The 21697-nt window shown below is 54.3% G+C and overlaps 7 protein-coding genes across 7 annotated transcripts; 3 read left to right on the top strand and 4 right to left on the bottom strand.

Annotated features, from left to right (window-relative positions):
- Positions 1–3535: 3535 nt before the first annotated feature.
- On the top strand, positions 3536–5227 carry UMAG_05549 (putative myo-inositol 1-phosphate synthase (MIPS); the record flags this gene model as incomplete). Its single annotated transcript, XM_011393559.1, has 1 exon — positions 3536–5227. One exon carries the CDS (start codon positions 3536–3538, stop codon positions 5225–5227), a length of 1692 nt encoding a protein of 563 aa, XP_011391861.1.
- A 462-nt stretch (positions 5228–5689) lies between these two features.
- On the bottom strand, positions 5690–7993 carry UMAG_05548 (uncharacterized protein; the record flags this gene model as incomplete). The annotated part of the gene is made up of 1 exon (XM_011393558.1): positions 5690–7993. The coding sequence occupies one exon, from the start codon at positions 7991–7993 to the stop codon at positions 5690–5692; it is 2304 nt and encodes a 767-aa protein (XP_011391860.1).
- Positions 7994–9384: 1391 nt separating this feature from the next.
- Positions 9385–11286, bottom strand: UMAG_05547 (uncharacterized protein; the record flags this gene model as incomplete). Its single annotated transcript, XM_011393557.1, has 1 exon — positions 9385–11286. One exon carries the CDS (start codon positions 11284–11286, stop codon positions 9385–9387), a length of 1902 nt encoding a protein of 633 aa, XP_011391859.1.
- A 941-nt stretch (positions 11287–12227) lies between these two features.
- UMAG_05546 (uncharacterized protein) lies at positions 12228–13388 on the top strand (the record flags this gene model as incomplete). The annotated part of the gene is made up of 1 exon (XM_011393556.1): positions 12228–13388. One exon carries the CDS (start codon positions 12228–12230, stop codon positions 13386–13388), a length of 1161 nt encoding a protein of 386 aa, XP_011391858.1.
- A 335-nt stretch (positions 13389–13723) lies between these two features.
- Positions 13724–16120, bottom strand: UMAG_05545 (histone methyltransferase DOT1; the record flags this gene model as incomplete). The annotated part of the gene is made up of 1 exon (XM_011393555.1): positions 13724–16120. The coding sequence occupies one exon, from the start codon at positions 16118–16120 to the stop codon at positions 13724–13726; it is 2397 nt and encodes a 798-aa protein (XP_011391857.1).
- Positions 16121–17165: 1045 nt separating this feature from the next.
- UMAG_05544 (putative calmodulin-dependent protein kinase type 1) lies at positions 17166–18260 on the top strand (the record flags this gene model as incomplete). Its single annotated transcript, XM_011393554.1, has 1 exon — positions 17166–18260. One exon carries the CDS (start codon positions 17166–17168, stop codon positions 18258–18260), a length of 1095 nt encoding a protein of 364 aa, XP_011391856.1.
- Positions 18261–18555: 295 nt separating this feature from the next.
- On the bottom strand, positions 18556–21075 carry UMAG_05543 (Ste20-like kinase Don3; the record flags this gene model as incomplete). Its single annotated transcript, XM_011393553.1, has 1 exon — positions 18556–21075. One exon carries the CDS (start codon positions 21073–21075, stop codon positions 18556–18558), a length of 2520 nt encoding a protein of 839 aa, XP_011391855.1.
- Between the last annotated feature and the right edge of the window lie 622 nt (positions 21076–21697).

The following is a 21697-nucleotide window of genomic DNA, read 5'->3' as shown; positions in this document are numbered from 1 at the left end:
GAAGGAAATGCGGACAGAGTTTCGCGGGGAGAATCGGGGACAGAGGGGGAGGGGAGGGGATACGATGGGAGCAATGGGCCAACAAACAACAAGCTGAAGTGGCCTATATATCAATCATGGCGACGCTCAAAGCAGATGGAGCTTGACAACCCTCATTGACCTTAGAGACGCAGCAAAGGGCGCATTGGAGCTTGACAGCTTCAAACAACTTAGCGGCGGAGACAGGCGAGACTAGCTACTCGGGATCGAGAAACGAATCTGGCGGGCTGGAACCATCATGACGCAGGGATCTGCAGAGTGCAGGTCAAGGCAGGGAACAATCGCAAGCATTTCACTGAATCGTCCAACGTTTCTGTGCCAACACCAAGCTCAGTGACAGTCTCAAGCTCGAGTGCGTTTGATTCGGCAGAAGCCTAAATGACGACGGAATGTAGATGGTTGCTGATGCTGCTGTGACTTGCATGCTTTACACGCCACATGCCGTCTGACTCAATGACGGGTGTATGCGGGCTTCTTTGAGTTCCTGCCAACTTGCGCCTGTGGTCGGGGCGGACAGCGGGGCAACTGAACCACGAATGTTCTGCAGAGCGCCGATCCTTACAGGCACTATTCTGAAATAAAACTCGTCGCTGCGTCGAGCAATTCAAGAATTCACGATTCACGACTCACGACTGTGTGTTGGCCGAACCACACACACCACGGACGCGTTGACTCTGTTGCTTGTTTGTGTTTGCACGTTGCTGTCAAGAACCAGTCGTGAGTCACGAGTCGTGAGTGTGACAGCTGATCGATCCACATCTTTTTGACTTTTTACAGTCAAGTTACCAGTCACGAGTCACGCAAGACGAGCACGACTTTGATCGAGTCTCGATTATTATTGACAAGCGAGCTTGGCGTACATGGTACCGCGCTCAAACATACATAAAATGGACAACGGTCGATCACGGATCCAACTCCGCTGCGTTGCGTTGCGTTGCAATCCCAAAGTTTGGCCTAAGGTTTGCCCACAGTTTTGGTATGGTTTCGGGGTGAAAATGTCTTCCAAGTCGATTCTCTCACTCGTAACTACTTGGAATGTGACTTCCTGCTCAGTCGGGCTTGCGTCGGATCGACGATGATTTGCGAGCATGTAGGACGCGAAATGTCAAGACCGACGCTCGTGGGTCGAGCAAGCGCGGCGCGTGCGAGTGTCAAGCGAGCCCATGCACTTTGCCGAGAGGGGTCAACAAGAGTCGAACCAACCAGGCCCAAGACTGCGCTCTCTCGTCTTGATTCCTAACGCCATGGCGCCATCAAATAGCAATCTATCCCACATTCCTCACCTCGTGACAGCACAATATGTACCTGCTTTTACAAGTATCACGTTCCACAGATGATCAAAGAGCAACTCGGCGCATCGATCGACGTGAACCCTCTTCAAAGGCCCGATGCCCGATGGGCAAAACAGGCCTGCGGTGAAATCTTCCGCAGGCTGGTGGGATTGCGCTATTCGGTTGCGCTTGACGGTTTCGTCTGTTGGAATAGTTGGTTTCAAGACCAACACCACGAAGATCAACACTCGTGACTCATGCCTCGACGCTACGCAGTTGTGTGAGCGCGTCACGTGGAGGACAAGATTTTCACGTCTGGGTTGAGCCTATCGGCCGTGAAAAAACAGGCGATTCTTCGTGCTCGCAACTTGTCCACGCGCGACGGTTCACGGTTGTCAGAATCACGAATGTTGAATTTGAAATCGAGCTAACTAGTTATCCAAACGCAAACCTGGCGTCCGCTCCGTGGTTCTAGGGGCCGACATCGCCGACACTATTGGCACGCTTTGTCCCAGTTGACAAGCCAAGCTAAGTTAGACGATTGAAAGCGACGCAGAGTCAAACCAGAACAACGCTGAGGAAACTGGCAGCCAAGATTCAAAACGCTCGCAAGCACGGTCAAGTTTTCCGCAGTGCGAGTGTTCTTTAGAGAAGCTCGCGGTCTGTACAGGTGCAGGCGGAAGAGATTCCCACGGGTTGTTAGGCAGCTTTTCACGTCAGCCGCCACCCATGTCGATCACATTGGCAATCACCAATCGTGAATCACGAAGCCAAGTTCACCCAATCAAAACATGTGGAGCCTTGCGCATCACCATATGCCGATTTCTACCCGATTCATGCAATGGGCAGCCATTTCGATCGTTGGCCACTGCAGCAGCATCAAGAAACAGACGGGCCAAGTTTTTCAAGTGAGCGAATAACCAATCGTGATTCGTGAACGCCAGCCAGCTGAAATTCGATTGACACGATCAGAGGATCCGATCTCCGCTCGTTGAGATCTAGACAGCCGAGCTGTGCGGAGAAGCGCTGAGTATAAGAAGAAAAAGTAAGCACCAAGGCCTGCGTGTGGTGTCACGGCTACCTTCCTGCCGGGCTGCTCCGTCGTTGATCTGCTGCCAGCAGGCGACGAGATTTAAAATAATCCATCTACGATATTCCTGATAACTAACTTATTCACCAAGTTGTGGTTAACTTTTTCACAATTGACAGTCAGTCCATGCGGCTAACTTATTAATACATTTTCATGTTGCTCGTCTAGTGTTTGTGGTTCGTGATTCGTGATTCGTGATTGTCACCACCGACCCACCCTACCTAGGCTTTGGTCCGACTTTGATCGATTAGATCGGTGTACAAGACCCGGTCCGTTCTCTCTCCCAGTAAGCAATGCTGTAACTGCTGCCTCTTGGGTTGCTGTCAGCGCCCCTCGCACTGCTGTACACGGTGGTCCTTGTCGAGGTTGTTGCTCAAGAAAAACCCCACACTAGACACGACAGTCAGGATGTCGATTCTCCGTTGGCACGTTGTGAAAGTGGTTGCACCCGCAAGAATTTGGCAAGGATTTTGGGGTGGATGTGCGTTTCAGGAGCCGATGCAATCACACTGCCGGTGCAGCCAAGTGAGGTTAGCAGCGGTTCGGCTTGGCAGCTCTTCTCTGTCTCTCTCTCTTTCTGGGCGATTCTCAACCATTTCTGCTCCGTCGGTCGGTCCTCTGGTCTGGAGCCTGGATAGGATGCTTCGGGAAATTTGAGCAAAATTGGCGCTGAAAAGCCACGTCAAGAATCGCCAGCTTGACTTCGCAGGCTGTTCTGGAGCGTGTTGCGTGTTGCGTGTTGCGGGTTGCGGGTTGCATGTCGCCCGTATCACCCACGACTGCCTCCCACACCTTCAGGGTGGGGACCCCAATATATATATATATCTGGGACATCCTTCGCTCTGCCTTCTTTTCTCCCTACACTTCCATTCAACATTAGCATAACTCAACCGATCTCACAGTTTTACAAACAAGACACACCTCATTGTTCTTGCAAGTCATTGTCTCATCCACAGGGACTTGCATACTACCAACGTTGCCCACCATTTTCTCCAACCAGCTTTGCTCGTCGCACAACTCGCACCGGGGCATCAAGCACACCAGCCCCGCTCAGCTAGCAGAACATTAAGCCGTCCTCCTTGCACACCTCACAATTCTCTTTAAATTTTCACTCTTTCCCTCACGTTCTGCAAGCATGGCTCCTGTCGCTAACGGAAACACCGCCGCCAACGGCCATGCCGTCCACGCTAACGGTGCCAATGTGCCCATCAACCCCACCAACGCTCGTCACGAACAGCGCGAGTTCATCCGCGTCAACTCGGACAAGGTCAACTACTCCACCGAGACCATCGTTGCCGACTACGAGTACCTCAACACCCACGTGGAAAAGGTTCACCACGACGATGGCACCACTGAATACGTTGCTACCCCCTTCCAGCGCCAGTTCCAGTTCAAGACCGAGCGCAAGGTTCCCCGCACCGGTCTCATGATGGTTGGCTGGGGTGGTAACAACGGCACCACCATCACCGCCACTATCCTCGCCAACAAGCACAACATCACTTGGCACAACAAGGATGGTCTCCAGGTGCCCAACTACTACGGCTCGCTCGTCCGCGCCTCCACTATCCGCCTCGGCACCGACCCTGCCACGGGCAAGGATGTCTGGGTCCCCTTCTCCAACGTCCTCCCCATGGTCCACCCCAACGACCTCGTCCTCGGTGGTTGGGACATTTCGGGTCTCCCCATGGACCAGGCCATGACCCGCGCAAAGGTGCTCGACTACGACCTCCAGCGACAGGTCGCCCCTTACATGGCCGAGATGAAGCCGCTCGCTTCCGTCTACTATCCGGACTTTATTGCTCAGAACCAGGAGCAACGTGCCGATAACGTTCTCCCCGGCCAGTCCAAGGCGGCTCACGTCGACCAGATCCGCGCCGACATTCGCGAGTTTAAGCGCCAGAACAACCTCGATCAGGTCATCGTTGTCTGGACCGCCAACACGGAGCGCTACTCGGAGATCCTCCCCGGCGTCAATGACACGGCCGACAACCTCCTCAAGGCGGTCGAGCAGAACCACGACGAGGTATCGCCCTCCACCATCTTTGCCATTGCCTGTATCCTCGAGAATGCTCCTTACGTCAACGGTGCTCCCCAGAACACCTTTGTCCCCGGATGCATCCAGCTCGCCGAGAAGCACAAGGCTTTCATCGGTGGTGACGACCTCAAGACCGGTCAGACCAAGGTCAAGTCGGTCCTTGCCGAGTTCCTTGTCAACGCCGGTATCAAGCCGCTCTCGATCGCCTCGTACAACCACCTGGGTAACAACGACGGCTACAACCTCAGCTCGCAGCGTCAGTTCAAGTCCAAGGAGATCTCCAAGTCTTCGGTCGTCGACGACTGCTGTGCTGCCAACCACTTGCTCTACAAGCCTGCCGTTCCCGGCAAGACCAACGCCGACGGCAAGGCTGACAAGGGCGAGCACCCGGACCACTGCATCGTCATCAAGTACCAGCCCGCCGTCGGTGACCAGAAAGTTGCCATGGACGATTACACCTCGGAGCTCTGCATGGGTGGCCGCAACAGGCTGTACGTCACCAACCTCTGCGAGGACTCGCTGCTTGCCTCGCCTCTTCTGCTTGACCTGACCATTCTGGCCGAGCTCATGACGCGCATCACCTACAAGGCCGGCACCGCGGACAAGGAGTGGAACTCGATGTACTCGGTCCTCTCGCTCCTCTCGTACTCGCTCAAGGCTCCGCTCGTCAAGCCAGGCACGGATGTTGTCAACTCGCTCAACAGGCAGCGTGCCGCTTGCACCAACTTTATGCGTGCTTGCCTCGGTCTCGCTCCTGAATCCGATCTCCTACTCGAGACCAGGGTCTGGTAAACGTGTTTTCAAGGGCATGTGATAGGGGCAAACAGCCAGTTTGTTCCGAGCCACCCCTCCTATTTTCGCTCCAAATTTATGCCCCTTTTTCTGAATCGGTAGAATGCATGTCTGTGAGGTGCGGACAAAGTCCGGTTGGCTTGCGTCTTTCTAGATGTTGGGCATTCATGATTGGGGTCTTTCTATTCTCGATGACAATTTGCTTTCTACCCAATTGCAAGTGTGATGTGTACAGTATGTAGTCTGAGAATATTTGTGACGTTGGTCAGGATGATAATTTTGGCACGTCAACATGCGTAACCCTAGCAGGCTGACGGACAACGATACACGATACGACAGCAGCTGAGGGCACAATGAAAGCTGTGTTACGATGTACAGTGTGAGTATTGGATCCTTGCTCGGTCATCACGGATCTGGATTCACGACATAATGAGCAGCATCAACGCGTTGAAGAATGTAGCGCTACAATACGGCGTTGACATTGTTGGCGTAATGCAAGTAGCGGTCTGCGTTCAAGCCTTGGATGTTGGGATGGTCGGAATGGAGCGTGGGCCAGTTGAAGCGTGCTGTTCGCGCCAACTGATCAGGCGCCATGGTCCAGACGGTTGCCATGCCCATTTCTAGATGGAAGGCAATATGACAGTGAAGCAGAAACACGCCGGCGTTTTTGGGATCTACCTTGTATCGCAATACGGTCCAACCGCCATGGTCGACTTGCGGGTTTGGGATGGTTTGGTTCAGGAACGCGGCTCCGGGACTGGCGTATGCTACCGTGGTATCACGTTGGATCGGATTGGAAAAGGCTTTTGAGCTCGACGACGACGCATACAGCGAGGCGAGTCGCGAGAAGGAAAACGTGCCCGCTTGAATGGTTCGTGTAAAATGCTTGTGCGAATGCATATGCCACGGATGAATCTCAACCGACGACGACAACTGCGACGCCTGATTGACCAGTACAATATCGATCACTTCACCTGCTCCACCAAAGTACATGTTGAGCTTGGACGAATACGCTTGTCCCCAATGTCGACGTGAGGCCGCCTCCACCTCGGTGGCGTTGTTCATGTCGATCATCATCCGGCTCGTTCCCGTATCGTTGCCGTTCGAATCACGGTACTTGTAGCTGACAGGGTTGTACATGGCCGATTCGATCTGCGTCGCAGTGGGCAGTTGAATGTCTCCCAAAAACGTACGTACCAGATACGGCGTTCTAGTACCCGGCGACGTCTCGTTGAGCGCCACACCATTCTGGTCCCACTTGACACCTTTACCTGATGCAAAGAACTTGACCTGTTGCGTATCTATGAGCACGGTTCGTGTCACCTCGGAATCGGAAGGCATCCGGTCCGAGTACCACCAATGCGGACCGTAAGGCTTTGACAATGGAGACAGCTGCGACGTCTTCCATCCAAACGTCTCGGCTGGTAACAGCTGCAGGTCCTTTTGTCCTGAAGCAAGTCGGATCGGTGGTTGAACAGCAGATGTGTTGTGAGAAGGATACACGATCTTGAGCCACATGCTCGGGCCTGCTCGCCACCTAGATTCCAGCCGCATCCAGTATACTCCCCCCGTACCATCCTGCTTGACCTGCTTTCTACTTAGGCTCTTGTACAGCACAGAGTATCGTTGGCCCGAAGTCAACTCGATGTGATCAACATCGAGTCGGTCCAAATACGAACCATCCGCTTCGATCAACGTCATCTTGTCGAATTGCACCGGTTGAGCGACGACACTGCTCGTAGCGTTGATCGAGGTATACGCCGTCTTGGTCGGTTTGAGTATGCCAAGCGAGACGTACATCAAACTGGTAGCCCCTACGAGCCTGAATCTGTACGTCTTGTCATAATCCAGCTCGATTGTCGGATACACGGGCCTGGCGCATTGAGCTGGCGCCGAGGTGCACTTGACGCCGATCGCATCAGCTTTCGTTTGATTGCATGCCGGTGCAGATAGAGCAGAGATGTTCACTGGGGACGACTTGCCGTTGACGAGCAGCTTGGTGGCTGAGCCCGGCCAGACGAATGGATCTGCAAGCAGCTGTTTCTGCACCTGTTTCACCGAGCTGTAGCTGAACCAGTCACCGATCGCCAGCACTCGATCTTGGTCGTAAGAGTACGGACTGTTTTGGCCACTTTTTCCGTTTTTGTGCAGGGCTTCTTCTCCATAGACGTGGACAAATTCGACGCTCTCGGCATGCTTGCTTTTCAGCAACGTTGCTTGGCTCGGATCCCACAACTCTTGCTCTTCGGGGTCTTCCACCACTAGAGCGCCGTATGCTGTCATGGACTGCACACCGACGTGACTGTGGTAATAGTAGGTCCCCTTGTCTTCGGCAGTAAGTGGGATGCGGTAGTCGAAAAACTTGCCCGGCGTGATCGGCCACTGACTGACGAGCATCGTGCCGTCCATGACGGGGTGCATGCGCATCGACAGGCCGTGGAAATGCATGGTCAGGTTGCCGCCACTCTCGCCATTCGCGTCGAGATGGTTGTAGACGCGCACCGAGAGGATCTCGCCTGCACGCGCGCGCAGAACGCGCCCGGGAAACGACGAATCAATCAGCGTTGTCGGACCAAATGGATCACACGCCGAGAAGAGCGTGGCGGTAGTGACGTTGAGTGTGTAGTGGCGCACAGTAACGCGACGCGGTGCCAAACGTCGCGTGGCAGGGATCGATGACGAGCTCGGAAGCGCGTGTGAGCACGTGCAGAGGATGAGCACGCTAATGAGGCGCACGAGCGCAAAGCCCAACTTGGAGAGAATCATGACGACACAGGAACTGCCGTTCTGGACAGAGCATCAACTTTGAACCCTCTCTTAGAAGCAACAGTCGTAAGTGCCGGATGAGCATGTATGAATTCGCACTCGTTCAAGCTAGCTCTCTTATAACATTTTCATATCTGCCAACCAAACACTGAAAAGTAGTGGCGACCGGATCGGCGGAGGCAAAACTCGTTTCGGCAAACACCCCGTGCCTGTGAGCTCCATCAAGCATCTCATTTTCGGCCAACCGGCAGAGCCTCGATGCAATTCCGTCTGATTCAGTGCGTGGACGTGATCTCATATGGCCTGCAAAGGACACTCTGACTTACCCATGTTACAGAACGCTTCTCTTCTTCCAAAATCCCACCTTCACACCCCGCTGAAATTGGCATCACTACTCGGTAAAACGCCCGCGACGCTCTGGGGCAGGATGTTTGATAGTGGATCATTTCGTGCACGTTTGCCACCTGTTTGTTTCATCTTTCCCGCTCGCTTGCGTGGGATCTCATGCAGTAATGAGCTCGAATCTAGCTCGGTCCTCTCGCTGCATGCATAGTTGCCACTGCAATCCGAGGTACAAGCAACAGCCGATCAAGCGGTCGCGTGGGAAAGTAAGCGAGATTACGGACCAATGTAGACTGCGCAGAAGCCAACGCGCACGATAGCTCGACGCAAGGATCGCACCGAAAATCTGGTACGACAGCGCTGAGAACACCAGTCGTGAGTGAGAGCTTATGCGGGGTGGCTCTTGCTTAGCGAGCGTGTGCGGGGGTGGCTCTTGCTTAGCGAGCTTGTGAGCGCAGCTTCACCGTTACAACGCGCATGCATCGAGAGTGAGCGAGCGGGATAAACGGATATGCGCGGTCGGAGTTGGTCGACGCCAAGCGATGCGGTCCGGCCGTCTGAGGAGTGCGCACAACAGTATACGACGCCTACGGCCAACGGCAGCAAAGCGTATCGCGATCATTCGTGATTACACGTTGTGCCAAATCAGGTCAGGTCACGAGGCACGAGTGTGGATATGCGAGTTGTAAGTCTAAATCACGAAACAGTTGCGAGTCGAGTAATCGTGAATAAATCATTCACGATTCGTGATTGGCACAATTGGGCAGGCGCCACCGCAGAATTCGTGAACACGAATCACGAATCACGCATCACGCATCACACTACGGTCCGGAGGAGCCGGAGTACAACCACTTGCTCCGCTCGCTTGCGTTTTTGCCCAACATCCTTCACGATTCACATCTACGCCTCACGATTTCGGTGTGCTCGCTCGAATCGTTTCTGGACTACACACCCCCTTCGCAACTCGTCCACGGTCCGGGTCGGTCAAGCAAGACCTTGATGTTGATGCCATCCGTGATTTCTAGACTCGGTTAAAAAAACAGGGCGGATTACCAGAGGAAACGCATTGTGGTGTGCTCGTTTCGTGAGACATCCACTGCATGTGAGGGCCACTGGAACGGTCTGTTGACAAACAACCCCACAGTGATCACATTGACAGCTGCATAGGTCGCTGCTTCCAACGCCAAGTAGATCCACTTTAACTGTGCACTCTTCTCTTGCTTTTCACATGGCGCATACGGATGACTGTAAATCCTCAACAGCAGATACGCCATCAAAAAGTACCTTGGCTCGATCAACGGTGTCGGCACCAATACCGCTGCTGTGGCCATCCAGAAGAGCAGACTGAACAGTGCGCCAGTACGCTTGTTTACCGCATGATGAGTTAGTGCGCGACTCCACGCGATGAGTGCAAGCGCAAACAGAGGCACCACAGCCAACTTGGGTTCGATGGTCATTCCATCCAGTGCAGGGATCGCGTATGAGCTCCGGTACTTGCGCCAGATGTAGAAGGTATAGTGCCGATTATCCGCGAGCATGTACGCGTGTTCAATAGTAAATCGATCTACTGCAATATAGAAGCCAGCCAAAGCGGCTGCGAGTGCCAGTATGCAGCCTGGTGATGCGATGGTCGAATCTATCAACGCGGATACCGCGGACCGCACGGAATGGGTGAATGTTGCAAGCGTCGAGCTCGATGGACCTTGATCTTGAGCTTTGTGCGACATCGACTGCAGACTGAACAGCAAGGGGAACAGCCCAAACCCAAGAGCAAACGCCACAAAGTAGCCCATCTGCGGCAAATGCAGCGCTACCTGATGCGCCGCCTTCTCACCCAGCACGATGCTGCCATTCCAACGCAAGAACAACACGCAAACAGCCAATACCGGAACCATGGGCGCCGCGTTGATCGCAACGGCTGTCCACCAGCCTTTCTTGTTGTCACCAAATGCTCCTTTCACCATGCCGATTGCTTGTGTAACTGGATCCGATCCCTGTTGTGTGTGCGAGACATGTTTGCCGACCCTTGAGAGTGTAGCCTGTGCAGCTGCGAAGCCGATCCACACGATATTGGTCTGTCGCACTGCCACGGCCAAGATAGATGTCAAAGCGATCAACAACCCCGTTATAGTAGGAGCCACATGGGCGTTGCTCGTGTTGAGATCATTGTACAACGACAGCATTGCGAGCACAAGCCAGGTGGAGGCGAGATCTGTGTAGTACAGAAAACCAAAGAACCACAGTGGTGGTAGAAAACAGATGGTACATGCTAACGCCATTGTGTACGCGCTTGCTTCTCTCTGCTTGAGAGCTCTAAGCAGTGGTGCTGCTGAGCCTGTCGGCGCAGGCAGTGCAGCCTGTGCGATAGAGATGGTGGGAGGCTCGATATGGGCCAAGTCATCGTGCGAGGCACTGGGAGTGGGGGGTAGTTGCAGCTTCGCTTTTGCTTGGAGCATCTCGATCTCGTGTCTGGTTATTTCCTTGCCCAGGTTTTGGGTGATCGTCTTGCTGGGTGAATAGTCTTCTGCTGCAGAAGCGATACGCGCCTGTTCTTCGATCTGTCCAAGTATCCTCGCTACGAGCACCGGCAGCGTGAGCAGCAACACGAGATTCGTGCTCCTCAGCCAAACCACATCCTTGCATTCCCACCCGGGCAGCACCTTGGCCATCCCCACCGAGATGGCGTACATCCCAGGCGGAGTAGTAAGTTGAGCATCGTATCTTACACTCGTCAGCTGTCGCCAGACTTGTTGTGCCGAGAATAGAGAGGTGGAGGACAGCGCCGAACAGAACTGTTGTGCCTGTGGAATGTGAAAGATCTCGTCGAGGTACGCGGTCGGCTGCGTGCGCGAGACCAGATTCGATGTGAGCACAGTCACTGTGATGAAGATCAGAGTGGGGATGTGCTGTTTGAGGGGGATGGGCCAACGGTCACTGCTTGACGTAGCCATGCTGGTTGAAAAAGAGGTTGAGCTACTTGTGCCATGCTCTGTTACAGCTTTAGGAAAAACTTAAAAGCGTGCTTGTTGGCGTTGATGAGAATTAAAAGAGCGTGGAGGCGATGGAAAGAGTACAGTGGATGAAAGGGGCGTGAATGACGAGCGATGATGGTGGTGACGGTGACTCAAATTCTCCGCGGAAGACGGAAATCACGAATCACGAATCGTGAATGCAGAGAAGACTTGACGCTTGGCTCACATTCGCGATTCGTGATTCGTGATTCGCACTTCTTGATTCGTGATTCTCACTCACGACTGACGACTCGTTGGTGGAAGTCACACTTACTGTGAGTGTCTCGTGTTTATCCTGTCACAGTCGTGAGTGATGCTGAAGAATCGTGAATACGCTCCGACGGAACAAGGCACGAGGTGTTGAAGGCCAGACAGCTCGGCCTAACAAGCTGGAATAGTAAGGGTTAGATAAGCAGACCAGGCTTCTGTCGCTGATCCACTCCATGACTTGAATCACGCTTGTACCCAGATGCATCTCACTTGTCTTCTATCATGTTGTCCAATTGAGTATATCTGTGTATCAAGAAGCAGACTGGTACTCCCGACAACGTCGCTTTATCTGCATCTACTTCTTACAAGTCACAGTCGTGAGTCACGAGTGTGATTCGTGATTTGTGATTTGTGATTTCGAAAAGCGGGATTTCTTCCTGAACAACGAGAATCGTGAATCGTGAATCGTGCGTGAATCGATTAGTCACGAGTATTCTAATGACTTAGGCAAAGATCCGAGGTTTCCATCATCTGTAACCGGTTTCTCGCTCATACCTTGCTCCTGGATCAGCTCGATTGGTAGCCATACTTGTCCGCATCGTCATCAACTGGAAAAGTGGTCGTCACTTGAACCAAGCTTCTGTGTATCTCGCAAGGCATGGAGTAAAGCCATGTACACAGCATCTTTCCTACCGGAATGCGGAGCGACTCTCTTGCTCTCCTGCACAATAGCCTCGGCATCATCCACATCACACCCAGCATCAACATCCGCGCTATCACCTCAATCCTGTGATCCACCACCAAACTCTTCGGCATCCATCACATGCAAAGGCTCGCAAATACCGGCGTCGTCGTCTGCATCGAACCGTGCTGAGACGGGCGCCTCGATCAAAGGATTCGTCGGAGGCACCGTATCGGGCGTTACGAAGCTTCTTGTGGGTCACCCGTTCGACACGATCAAGGTGCGCATGCAGTGCTCGGCATTCGGCACGTATGCTGGTCCACTCGACTGCTTTCTGCAACTGGCGCGTCGCGAATCGCTTCTCGGTCTGTACAAGGGCGCTACTCCTCCTGCGTTTGGATGGGCGTTGACGGATTCGGTGCTGCTGGGAAGTCTGCATAACTATCGACGATGGTTTGCGCGCCTCACAAATCCGTCGTATGGCGAAGAGGACGGTGCCAAAGGTCTCGCGGTGAAATACCACGCCCTCGCAGGGTTGTTGGCAGGCTGGACAAACAGCTTTGTCACCACACCCGTCGAGCTCATCAAAGCCAAGTTGCAGATGCAGACACAACGAGTGACGCTTCATCTACCAGGCCATGCGTCTCGGTCTGTGGTGCCAAGAGAATTCAAGGGACCGCTCGACTGTGTCGGTCAGATGATCGCCCAGCGCGGAATCTCAGGGTTGTGGCACGCACTACCGGCAACGCTGCTCTTCCGATCTTCGTTCGCAGCCATGTTTGGCTCGTACGAATACTTCCAGCGTCTATTCTCGAGCTGGAACGGCACGAGCTGGGAGCTGAGTCCCGGAGCGATCACCTTTATCTCAGGAGGCTTGGGTGCTGAGGTGTTTTGGCTTACTGCGTTTCCCGCCGACGTGATCAAGAACCGGATGATGGCGGATAGCATTCGCGAGCCCAAGTACCGCGATGTGAAAAGTGCCTGGCTGAGTGCTTGGAATGCAAGAGGCACAGACGTGGCGTGGTGGACAAAGCTTCGCGGTGTATACACCGGATTCTTACCATGCCTTTTAAGAGCGTTCCCAACCAATGCGGCTGCACTCTTTGCTTTTGAGACCGCGATGCACCTGATGCGTGCCGAGAAGATTTGAGACCGCATCTCGCTGTAAGCGCCATGTTTTCCAAGGTCCACTGTATCAGTCACGAGCATCCTCATATACCCTACCGCACAACACATATCTTGGCAATACAGACTTGTACACGTGATACCCTGTTCGTGGTCTTCACAAACAGCCCGGACCTTGTCATTCACATTGGGCGTTGTGCGAGCGGCAGATGTTGAATGCGCCGATGAGCTATAGGTAGCCAGCACATGTCGCATCAGCACTGGCGCGAATCTTGTGCATCGTGGTAGACGCTCTCGGTGCTATTGTCGAGGAACGGGGCGTACGACTCCACTGACCAACGTGTGGGAGCGCACACCTGATCAAAATTCGTCGTCGTCCTCATCATCGTCCTGAAGTGCAGCCTTCCATCGCTTGCGCCTCACATCCTGACCGACCATAAGATCGCTCGCGGCCACCGTGTCGTCTCCCTCGCTCACCTTCCCCCTCTTGGCTCTCGTGGCTGCTCCTGCATTCTGCAAAAACTCCCTCACCAAGCTCCTGTCCACCTCCTGGATGTAATACTTTCCGCCACCATCGGCCCAACTCACACAACCCGAGGTATACAATCTCTCTGTGACCCTTAGGATCGCCAATGGACTACTGAGCGTTCTCTGTGTCAACCGGAAGTCGGGCGGGACGAACGGTTTCAGCGAAACCACTTTAGCGCCATCGGGCAAGTCGAGAAAGAGTAACGAGAGGTTTTCGTTGGTCTTGGGCAGAAACGCGTAGTTGTTGACCAGCACCACATCGGCGCGTTTCAGCACGTCGCGCACGCCGCCATGATCGCCGAAATCACCCTGCCATGCTTCAATCGCTGAGCCGCCGCGCAGACCCCACGCGGCCCAGCGCAGCTGCGCCTCGACAACCTGTTGACTCGCCAGCGAAGCAGGGATGCGCATCATCTCGCATCCATACGCTTCGGCACCCGTCTGCAGACTCGTCTGGATCAACAGGTTGCCGACACCCGAGCCCAGATCGACAAACACCTTTTCCGGTCCCAAGAGGGTGAGTTGGGCAATCTCGGACATGAAGCGCGGAAGCAACTCGCCATAGACGTTGTCGGAGAACGCTTGATAGCGACCGAGTTCTTCAACGCGTGGACCGACGACTCGTGCATACACTTGGTCCTGGATCAAACGCCAGATGCCCTCGGGAACACCGGTGCAAGAGCCGAGATCGGCAATGTTGGCTGCCAGTGCGCCAGTGTCGCGCAAAGCGGCGAGCGCCGAGTTGAAACGTGCGAGCGTTCGCATAAACAGGGGTCCATCGCGGCGATTGCGTGCTTTGGTGAAGGAGCGAAGGATAGAATCTGGATCGGTGCCGCAAGATGCAGCCGGGGTGGAGGAGTGGTCTGAAGCAACTGAGAGCTCGGTGGGAGCAGGAGAATCTAGGCGAAGCAGTGCATTGTTGACTAGAACCGTTTTAGCGACCGAGCTGCCACCCGCCGATGCACTGATACCGCTAGTCTGCGAGGTGGGAGACACAGGTGCTGTCTGTGAGATGCCGTTGGCGTGTGGCTCTGGTGTCATGGATCCGGTGTCTTTATACGTTCCAGCACCGACTAGGTGGTTTCTGCGCTCAGCCTTGGAGCCCTGGCCATCGAGCAAGTCGGCTGACTTGGCACGTGCGCCGTTGATGCCATTCGAGTCGGTGAGTGCCGCCACCATGTTGCAAACGGCGCTTGTTGAGGCTGAGGCACCATGGGTAGCACTGGGTAGGATCATACCGGCGTTGTTGGAAACTTCCAAACTGTCGAGAGAGCCAAAGGCTTTGCGCTGCTCCGGGGTGAGGTAGTGTGTCACAATGGCACGAACGGTGGCGAGGAGCTCCATCAATGGATCGTACTCATCAGCATCCTTGGGGACGAGTAGCAGGAATTCTTCCGATGCGTCTGTACCAGGATACTCGAGCACAGCACGCGGAGCATCGCCGAGGCCATTGAAGTAGGGGCCGTAGTTTTTGATGTTGGCGGTGACAATGTCGGCCGACGAGATTGGCTTGCTAGGCCTGGACTGGGTGTCTATTGGTATTGCAGTGGTATTTGTTGGGGAAGTTGATGCGCGAATGTCGCGAGGAACAGTATAATTTGGTTGAACCCCATCTCTGCCTACTTTCTGGTAGCTATCTGAGGTCGGATGTGGATCGACGCTGGTGCGCTTAGATGCACGAGGGGTGGAAGGAGCGGTGCTGGGCTTGCGAGATGATTTGCCATAATCACCAAATTCGTCATGGTCAGAGTCCGAGTCGACCACCTTTTTGCGTGGTTTCTTTGTCTTTGGCTTGGAGAAAGATGCAGCGGAACGTCTGGAAGTTGAACTGGCAGATTGAGATTTGGACAAAGATTTGGTGGGAGCTCTCAACTGAGCCTCGAGACTGGACTCGATCGACTTTTGTCGCTGAGCAGCAAGCCTCTCTTCGATGATGCGCCGACGCTTCTCCTCGGGGAGCGCATTTTTGGAGTTGTAGCCGGAAAGTGCAGCGATGGGATCACGTGGCTCTACGGATGTGGGTGGAGCCACCTTTTTCTTAACAGTGGTGACGACTGTGACGGGTGATGGAGCGATTTTGGTCTTTTTGAGGGGGGGCTGGCCTGCAGCGGAAGCGGAAGCGGAAGAGGATGTCGATACGGATGCGAATCTAGCGCCATTGACAGCAGTCGATGTTGATGATGCCGGCTGAGCGGCTGTTGGCGCCTTGCCGCCGAAGAAATTGATCATGGCGGGCAGAATGACGGTGGAGGTCTGGACTGTGTTGCGGGCAGAACCCTTCTACGCCTCGAGACGCATATGCCAAGCGAATTCAAGTAGCAGAGGGCTACCGGAGAGTGTGGACAAACAGAAAGCGGATCAGGGTATTTGTTGTAGAAAGGTGACCACGCAGAGGTTGAGAAAGATACTTATACTAGTACAGAGCCTGGTACGGCCAAATAGTGTGAGCAGGTGCGATGAGTCGCAGTGGATATCGTACAAGCCCGGATATGGGAATTTAAGGGTGATTTCCGTAGCCTATTTGGGATGGATGACAATGCAATGGTAACGAAGCAGGCGGTAGGATGGTGGTGGTGATGGTGGTACGGGCGGACGGAAGGATATGCACAAATCCAGACTTTGACAGGATGCTTTTGATTCTTAGGTCCACAACACTCACGACGCACGACTCTGGCAGCTCGCTGCAGAGTTGAGCGTGGAACAGCGAGCGTAAAGACGCGCGCGGCTCGGCTGTGCATCGGGTGCAAGAAGAGCTCGATGTCACGTATCAGATGACTGATTTAGCTTCTCTTAGCTTTTGTTTCTGATTTCACGACTTTCGTGATTTCTTGACTCGGGTTAGGTCAGCGTGATTGGGGATTCTCTCGTGCGGGTAATGCAGCGCAATAATTAGCGTCGTTTTTGCGGTCAAGAGGCATGCATAACATCACGACAAGGTATTCGTGATTCGTGATTGTGATTCACGATTCACGATTGCTGAAAGGCGAGATAAACTCTGTGTCTGTGCACGCAGCGTTTCACACTTTAAATAGCATCAGGGCGCAGCACACTGCAGCGATTGGTGTTGGGTGCAATTTGTGATTTCGAAGCTCGACTCACCACTTGCTCGCTATGTCTTGATCTTGTCTACCACCGACCACATCCGCATCTGTCCCTTCTCACGTCGATTGCAACAGACCGATACACGTAACTTGTTTTCGCATCGACCGACAACTTCGACACCGGACCGCCTCTCGACTACGTATCAGCACGCCGTCCAACGTGAATCATAAGTATGGCCTCGTCAAATCCGCAAACGGTGCCATGCGCGTACAAGACGGGCCGTACGCTCGGCCAAGGCACATACGCTGTGGTCAAGGAAGCAGTGCACATCAAAACAGGCCAATACTACGCATGCAAAGTGATTTCGAAAAAACTGATGGAGGGACGAGAACACATGGTTCGCAATGAGATCCAAGCGCTCAAACGCGTGTCGCAGGGACATCGATCCATCGTCACGCTCGTCGACTACTTTGAAACGATGAACAACCTCTACCTGGTCACGGATCTGTGTGTAGGAGGTGAACTGTTCGATCGGATCTGTGAGCGCGGCAACTATTACGAAAAGGATGCGGCTCATATCGTTCGTACCATTGTGGATGCAGTTGTCTACTTGCACGATCAAGGCATCGTCCATCGTGATCTGAAACCCGAAAACCTTTTGTTTAGGGACAAGACGGAAGAGAGTGATCTTTTGATTGCTGACTTTGGTCTGTCGAGGGTAGTGGATGATGAAAAGATCACGGTGCTTTCGACCACCTGCGGTACACCCGGGTATATGGCACCCGAGATCTTTAAAAAGACGGGTCACGGTAAACCCGTCGACATGTGGGCGATCGGCGTGATTACCTACTTTCTCCTGTGCGGCTATACCCCGTTCGATCGCGACACGACAATGGAAGAGATGCAAGCGATCATCAATGCCGACTATCGATTCGAACCCACGCAGTACTGGGAAGACGTTTCGGAGGATGCCAAAGACTTTATCAACAAGCTGCTGACGATTGACCCTGCAAAACGTCTTAGCGCTAAAGAGGCATTGCAGCACCGATGGTTGCAAGAAGCGGCTCCCACCGAAGGCGGTGCTCAACCCGTCGCTAGTGCAGAACAGAAGGATCTGCTCCCAGACATCAAGAGCGCTTTCAACGCCAAGCGCACTTTCCGAAAGGCAGTCAACGGAATTCGTCTCATCAATAGGTTGAGGACCAACGAACAGCAACCCAACAAGGAAGAGATTGAAAAGTTGAGACAGACCATCAGGGAGGCAGAGGATGAATCCAGCAATCTGGACCAGGTCCTACTGGCGCAAGAAACTCGCGCGGCCAACTGAACTGCTACGGCTTGTCCGCCTCTGGAACGTATGCACGCCGTCATGTTTGTCTTCGGCTCTTCCTCTGCAATGGAAATTGTTTTCGAAACACGCAACTCGAACTCAGATCGCTTCTCACCGAGCGCTTCCTCACACGGATTTCGAGAAGGTGGAGCTAGATCGATACAGCATAGTGATCGGGAAAAAAAAGTCCATGAGAAATGCAGAAGAGAGCAAGTGAATGTGTCAAGAAACCATATTAGAATGCAGGATGCATGCGTCGAAAACAAATCACGAATGTAGGGAGATGCTTAGTTCAGTAGCCCATCCATCGCGTACGTAGACCCTCTAGCCACCTGCCATATAGCAAGTCGGCGATGGGCGATCTAGACGCCTCTTCGGCTGGCGGCATCGGCTGCAACTTGGTGACCTGAGGACGCGAGAGTTTTTGCCTAAACGTTGTTGAAAGGTTCTCGCGTGCCTGTTCGTTGTCGTTGATGCTAAGCAGCAGATCGACGATGGTCGAGTAAGCCAGACGTGAATTGAGCATGCTGAGATCTTGAAAGCCTTTCGAGATCATGTTGAGCGCTTCCACCTCGGCTGCATCTAGCTCCTGCTGCTTGGCGCGATCCATGACGGGCAAGATGACGTCGCGTACCAGGTTCTCGCCCGCAGTGGCGTGCGGCTGGGCGGTGCTCGAAGAGCTTGCGAGTGCCGAGCGCGAGTGGCGCAACGCTCGCTGCGGTGAACCTGGGTCCGCTGCAAGAGGTTCGCCCGACTTGTCCAATCCGGAGGGAGCTGAACCGCTGCGCAAGCTGGCCATGTATTGCTGACTGGCTTGGGCTGAGCCGGTGGCATCGAGTCGGCGCACTGGTCGGAGTGTCTCTAATCCATTGGCCACATCGGCTTCCTTGAGCACAGTGCCGTTGATGTCGTTTCGCTCGTTCCAACTGCTTCGACGTGGGCGCGTCTCTGTGGAACGAGATGAGGATGCCGCCGAGTTGTTTCTGCTGTGGCTTGGGGAAGCCTTGCCGTCGCGAGCACATCGGATGTGCAGAGTAGCGGTGGAACCGGGTTCAGCCGATGCCAGTGTAGCAGCTGCGGTGGAAACATCGACCGTGCTCGCCGCCAAAGCGCTCACGGATGGTGGAGACAGATGAGAGGTGGAGGAAGCGGCTGCCGCATTTCTGCCAAGCCCGGCGGCAAGATAGCGGTTGGCAGCAGCATCATCCGAGGCCTTGATGCCTTGGAATGAGGCGGTCAGCGCGTCAACGTGGACCGAGTCGGGTACCTTTTCTGCTGGCGTTGTAGGACCAGAGGCGGTCGAGGTAGCGGGTGTGCTGGAGGAATGGTTGAGTGCATCGCTGCTCGAAAAGGCCTCTGCGGATAGATCTGAAATGTCGTCGTGATCGCCCGCTCTAGCAGCTCGATGCGCGCGGAGTGTATTGTTACGCACAGGGGTATGCATGGCGCTGTCGAGAGCGTCCATGAGGTGGCCAGCGGGGCGTGCGCCTCGGACCGTGTTGTAGCCTGCGCGCTCGTCCATGGTGGCAGGTGGAGCACGGCCCGAGTTTGGCCAGACATGTAGATGGGCGTCCAAGTGGCTGTGGTGCTCTGCGGCGTTAGCAGGGTGCGGATCGTCATAGGTTGACATGGAGGAGCGCATGGTATCAAACTGCCACTCGCTCATCACGGTGGCGCCGCCAATGGTGGACTCGGATGGGTTGAGGCCGCGCAGGTGGTCGCGGACAATGGCGCCACCGCGTGTAGCGCCGCGTGACTTGTACTCTTGATGCTTTTCGATGAGTTCGGTGAGGAGGAGCGTCTTTTTGGCGTACTTGATAAAGCGATGCGAGAGGAGCTCCTTGGTGGAGGGACGATGTTTGGGATCCTTGATGAGGCAGAGATCGACAAAGTCCTTGAAGGCGGAAGAAAAATTGCCTTGGAGCGTGGGGCTCTTGGCTTTGGGGATGAGAAAGAGAACGCGCATGGGATGGTATTCGGCGAGCGGGGGTTCGCCTTTGGCCATTTCGATGGCGGTGATACCGAGGGACCAGATGTCGGCCTTGTAGTCGTAACCGGCTTGACGGATGACTTCGGGCGCCATCCAGAAAGGCGTACCGACAAACGTGTTGCGTCTTGACTTGTTGTTGGAGAGCTGTGCGGCAACACCAAAGTCGGCGAGCTTGACTTTGCCGCTTGCTGAGAGAAGCACGTTGGCGGCCTTGATGTCACGATGAATCTTGCCTTCATTGTGGAGGTACTCGAGACCGAGGAGGAGCTCGCGACAGATGATGGCAATGTGCGCTTCGGAAAAGGAGCCGGCCTTGAGCAAATCAAGACAGGATCCACCTGCTAGATACTCCATAATGATCCAGAGCTTGTAGCCTTTTACAAAGCTTCCGTAGTAGCGTGTGACCCATTGGCTGTCGCACTGAGCGAGATGGGCGATCTCCTGTTGGATCTCGCTAATGTCGTCGTCCGAGTCTTCGAGATCGACTTGCTTGATGGCAACGATCTGGCGCGACTGCTTGTGCATGGCTTTGTAGACAGTACCAAAGGAGCCGGCACCGATCTTTTCGAGCAGCTCGTACTGTTCGGAAAGCTCCTTGCCGGAAGCGGCGAGCCTGGTAGGAGAATGGAGCGGAGTGCTTGGACCTGGTATTGACGTGGACGAAGCTGCTGCGGAGAAAGATGCTAAGGAGGAAGAGGAGGATGGTGGAAATGGAGATGCGGAGCTGGTGCGTGTAGGAGTTGGTGGTGCAGGGCTGGGGTCGCGCAACGCTTTGCGCGACCCAAGCAAGGGAGACCTTGAAGGTAGTGGTAGGTTGGGCATGATGGGTGGTGAGGCCCAGAGAAAGCACGGCGCAAGAGAGGTGGGCGAGCAAAGCCGAGGAGGTGAGCGAGAAGCAAGAAGCAAGCCCAAACTCTACGGCATGTCACGACGAGAGTTGATGCCGGTTGTTGTCGCTCTGTACGGGATGGGTTGCGATGGTGTGAGTGCAGCGAGGTGCGGGATGATGCGGCGACGATGTTTCGAGGATGTTTCGAGGATGTTTCGACGATGTGTCAACGATTTGTCGAGCTGCAGCAAATCTGTTGGTTGTCGTGTCGCGTTGTATTTGAGAAAGTACGTGGTGAGACGTTGGTGACGTTCAACGTTCGGCCAAGTAGTTGTGAACAGGGGGACCGAGGAGCGGAGCGTGATGAATCGAGATGAACAATGGTGGCGAAGCCGAGTAGGTCGACCGAGTCGGGATGTGTTGCAAGGGTGGGAGATGAAAGAGGTGGGGCAAGCAGCGTGGGATTGTCAGAAAAGCGGTAGAATGCCGGAGAGGAGCAAGAAGCAAGAAGCAAGAAGCAAGAAGCAAGGAGCCAGGAGCCAGGAGCCAGGAGCAAGGAACAAGGAACAAGGAGCCAGGAGCAAGGAACAAGCAACAAGCAACAAGCTGCGGATG

The sequence above is a fragment of the Mycosarcoma maydis genome, chromosome 18 (genome assembly GCF_000328475.2).
Source record: "Mycosarcoma maydis chromosome 18, whole genome shotgun sequence".
Lineage (NCBI taxonomy): Eukaryota > Fungi > Basidiomycota > Ustilaginomycetes > Ustilaginales > Mycosarcoma > Mycosarcoma maydis.
The sequence above is the reverse complement of the archived record's forward strand: the minus strand, read 5'-3'. Positions and strand labels throughout refer to the sequence as shown.